General features: G+C 51.1%; 1 protein-coding gene across 1 annotated transcript in view; it reads left to right on the top strand.

Annotated features, from left to right (window-relative positions):
- Positions 1 to 571: 571 nt before the first annotated feature.
- TMEM61 (transmembrane protein 61) overlaps positions 572 to 3494 on the top strand; it is a gene marked incomplete at its 5' end in the record, with an annotated part of 3207 nt that continues 284 nt past the window's right edge. Inside the window, 3 exon segments of the mRNA XM_012807180.2 lie at positions 572 to 593; positions 596 to 736; positions 739 to 931. Of these exon segments, the coding sequence (XP_012662634.2) occupies positions 572 to 593; positions 596 to 736; positions 739 to 931 (356 nt within the window).

Consider the following 3494-nt stretch of genomic DNA (forward strand, 5'->3'; position numbering starts at 1 on the left):
AAATGGACAGGAAACACCTATATGGGGTCATGTTCATCTCGGGGGTGGGGGGAAGCCTCTGGATAATTTGTATTTTGCATTTTTATTCTCTTCTGTGGCTTTCTCCTCCCCCAACCCCCCTACAACCAGCAATTACTGTCTTGATAGAAATCGAAAAGCATCACAAATTATCTCACACAGGTGATTCAGGTGTGAGTTCCTCGGTGCTGTGGACTCTGCTGTGCCTGGTTTTGGGGATGTGAGTGAATGAACGAGGCAGTGCAGAACTAGCAAGCCTGGTGGTCCTGGTGGCCTTCTAGATCCAACACGTGTTCACCCTCCTTCCTGAGGCCTGGAAAGAGGCCCAGAGTGAAGGCAGCCACACCTACTGAGCGCCTACTGCGTCCCAGGCATGGTATCTGTGACCTACAGAATAGCCCTGCAAAGACAGGGCATTAGCTCTGTTTCACAGATGAGGAAACTGAAGCACAGAGGGGTCAAATGCCCTCTCCAAGCTTGCATGGTGACCTCACAGGAGGACAAACACCCGGTCTCCAGTACCTTTCACGTGGCCCATTTTCTCTTCATTCTTTTCCACGTCCAGATGTGTGATGGGGCTACGTGGCCTCCATCATCTGCTGCTGCCTGACAGTCAGCAGCATAGTGGTTCTGGTGGCTGGGACACTCTGCTTCACTTGGTGGAGTGAAGGGATTGCAGGTGCCCAGACTAGCCAGCTGGCCCCACCCACTGAGATCCCAGTCCTGAGGCCCCCAGCCCCCTGCTCAGGTCGCTCAGCCTCTTCTGCTGTGGCCTGGGGGGCTTGCTGCTGCGCTTAGGCCTGCTATGGTCCATCACACCCAGCACCCAGGGGCTGCCCCAATGGGACCCATACCATTTCTCCAGAGACCTGTACTATCTCACCGTGGAGTCCTTGTAGAAGGAGAGCTGCAGGTCAGTGGGGCCGGGTGGGGCAATGTGTGGGGACCACAGGTGGGGGCCCAGTCACACCATCCAGTGTTTTCTTAGCCAACTCTCCTGGGATTCCTTCTCTGACTACACCTTGCCCTGTCCCCTGGGGCATGGAAGCCGACTAGTGCAGTCCTAAATGAGTTTAAAGCTTCATGATAGAGATAGATAATGACAAATCAGAGTAGTTAGAGCTATGAGAGAGAGGCAGACATAGTCTGTGGAGACATGGAGAAATCCAGGAAGGCTTCCTGCAGGAGGAGGCAGCTTAGGTCAGCATAGTATGGAGCATAATGGCAGAGGGGTTAAGAGCCCAGGCACAGGAGTTACACCCACTGGGCTTCTATCCTGGTTCTATCACAAATTGGCAGGGAGATTTCAAGTAGGTCATGCAACCCTACTAAGACTTAGCTTCTTCACCTGAAATAATACGGAATAGTAGGAACGGCAATAAGAGCAAGCACATATTTAGTATTTGTCATTGCCAGGCACTGGTCTGAGTGCTTTATATATTGACTCCTTTAATCCTTCCAGCAGCCCTTCCAGGTAGGTACTGTTGTTCCATTTACAGAGGAGGAAGTGGAGCCCTGGAGATGTTAAGTAATTTGACATCAGCTAGTTGGTGTCAGGCTGGGACTTGAACCCAGAGTGCTAGAGTCCATGCTCTCAATCATTTTCTTTCTCAGAGGACACTAGCCTAGTGCCTGGAACATAGTAGCTGCACAGTAAATGTCAACTTTCCCTAAGTGGACATGGAGAGAGCATTTTAGGCACTGGAAGAGCTCTTGTGCAAAGGCATGGAGAGGGTTAAGGGCAAAGGGGTGCATTGAGACATCATTTCTCAGCTGGGTGCAGTGACTCATACCTGATACCAGCACTTTGCTTGAGGCAAGGAGTTAGAGAGCAGCCTAGGCAACATTGCCAGACTTGTCTCTATAAAAAATTTTAAAATGAGGCCCAGCGCCTAATTTAGCACAGTGGTTATGGAGCCAGCCACATGCCCCAAGGCTGGTGGGTTCAAATCCAGCCTGGGCCTGCTAAACAATGACAACTGCAATAAAAAATAGCCGGACACTGTGGTGGGTGCCTGTAGTCCCAGCTACTTGAGAGGCTGAGGCAAGAGAATCGCTTAAGCCAAGAGTTTGAGGTTGCTGTGGGCTGTGACGCCACGGCATTCTACCAAGGGTGACATAATAAGACTTTGTCTCAAAAAAGAAAAAATAAATTTTAAAATTAGCTGGGCATGGTGGTACGGCCTATAGTCTCAGCTACTCAGGAGGCTGAAGCAAGGGGATCACTCAGCCCAGGAGGTGGAAGTTGGAGTGAGCTATGATCATATCACTGCACTCCAGCCTGAGTGGCAGTGAGACCCTGCCTTAAAAAAATAAAAAGAAGAAGCATTTCTCAACCTTTTAAATTATTGGTGCCCCCCAATACACACTGTATCTGTAACATAACAGATACAGTGTGTATCTGTTATGTTTTGTATGTATATGTGCTTATATATAAAAAAGGGTCAACTCTCCTCAAGAACCAGTTTTTATTTTACCCTGGAGAATGTCATGCACACAACGCTATACGCATTATGCACGCCCTTATTCTGTACTTATTTACGGAGCAAAGGATGGAGTAGCCTACCTGCCACGGGCCTGCGTTTGTCATCTCCTATTATTCTATTGCTGCCAAGATAAGAGTTACTGTTGTGTCTGCAAAAACGGAAGGTGAGGTGTGCACAGCTAGAAAGGGACAAGAGTTGCATTCTTCCTCCCATGCCACGCTCTAAGCACCTATGAGGTATTTCAGGTCCCTGAGCTGGCCTGGGACCTGGATGTGCTTCTTCCTGCGCTTAGAGGGAAAATGCATCCCCAGTTAAAGAATGCAGGAGTATTCACACTGTGAGGCTAGTGTTTGACAGGGGGACTGAGTCCAGTTGTCAGACCTCAGTTTGCAGCAACTGTTAAAGGGAAGGGCAGGGCCTCGGGGACTATCCAGCCAAACCTTCACTTTTCAGATGAGAAACTTGGATCTCAGAGAGACCAAGCGACCTGCCTGGTCACGCAGTGAGTTAGTGGTCAGCTGGAATCAGGCCAGGTCTCAGGATGCTCTCGGCCAGTCTATTCCTTCCCACCCAGCCCAGCACCAGTGCAGGGGGCAGGAGTGGGTGTTATCTGTATACACAGCCATGTTGATGCAACAGGATCCAGGCTGCAGCTGTGCCTGCCAGCTGGGGCCCCTCGGCCTTCCTTCCTACATCAGGAGGAAGCCCACCCAGGAGGCAGAGGGTTCTCCTAGCCCATCAGGCTCTGAGACCCAAGTCTTAGATTTAGAAACTGGGTATGGAAGAGGGTGCTTCTGCTGGCGGTGCTCCTTGCTGTCCCCGAGGCTCACCCAGCCTAGCTCTGCTGCCTGTGGGCCCACATCTGGCCCCCTGGGGAGTCTGCTCTGCTATTCCTGCTCCCAGGTGCCGGACTCTCTGCTGTGGGGGACATCAGTCAGACACAAAGGCTGATGGCCAGGGCACATCCCTTTCCCTCTTGGGCCCCAGTTC

The sequence above is a fragment of the Otolemur garnettii genome, unplaced genomic scaffold (genome assembly GCF_000181295.1).
Source record: "Otolemur garnettii isolate 467f Iridium unplaced genomic scaffold, OtoGar3 scaffold00066, whole genome shotgun sequence".
NCBI lineage: Eukaryota > Metazoa > Chordata > Mammalia > Primates > Galagidae > Otolemur > Otolemur garnettii.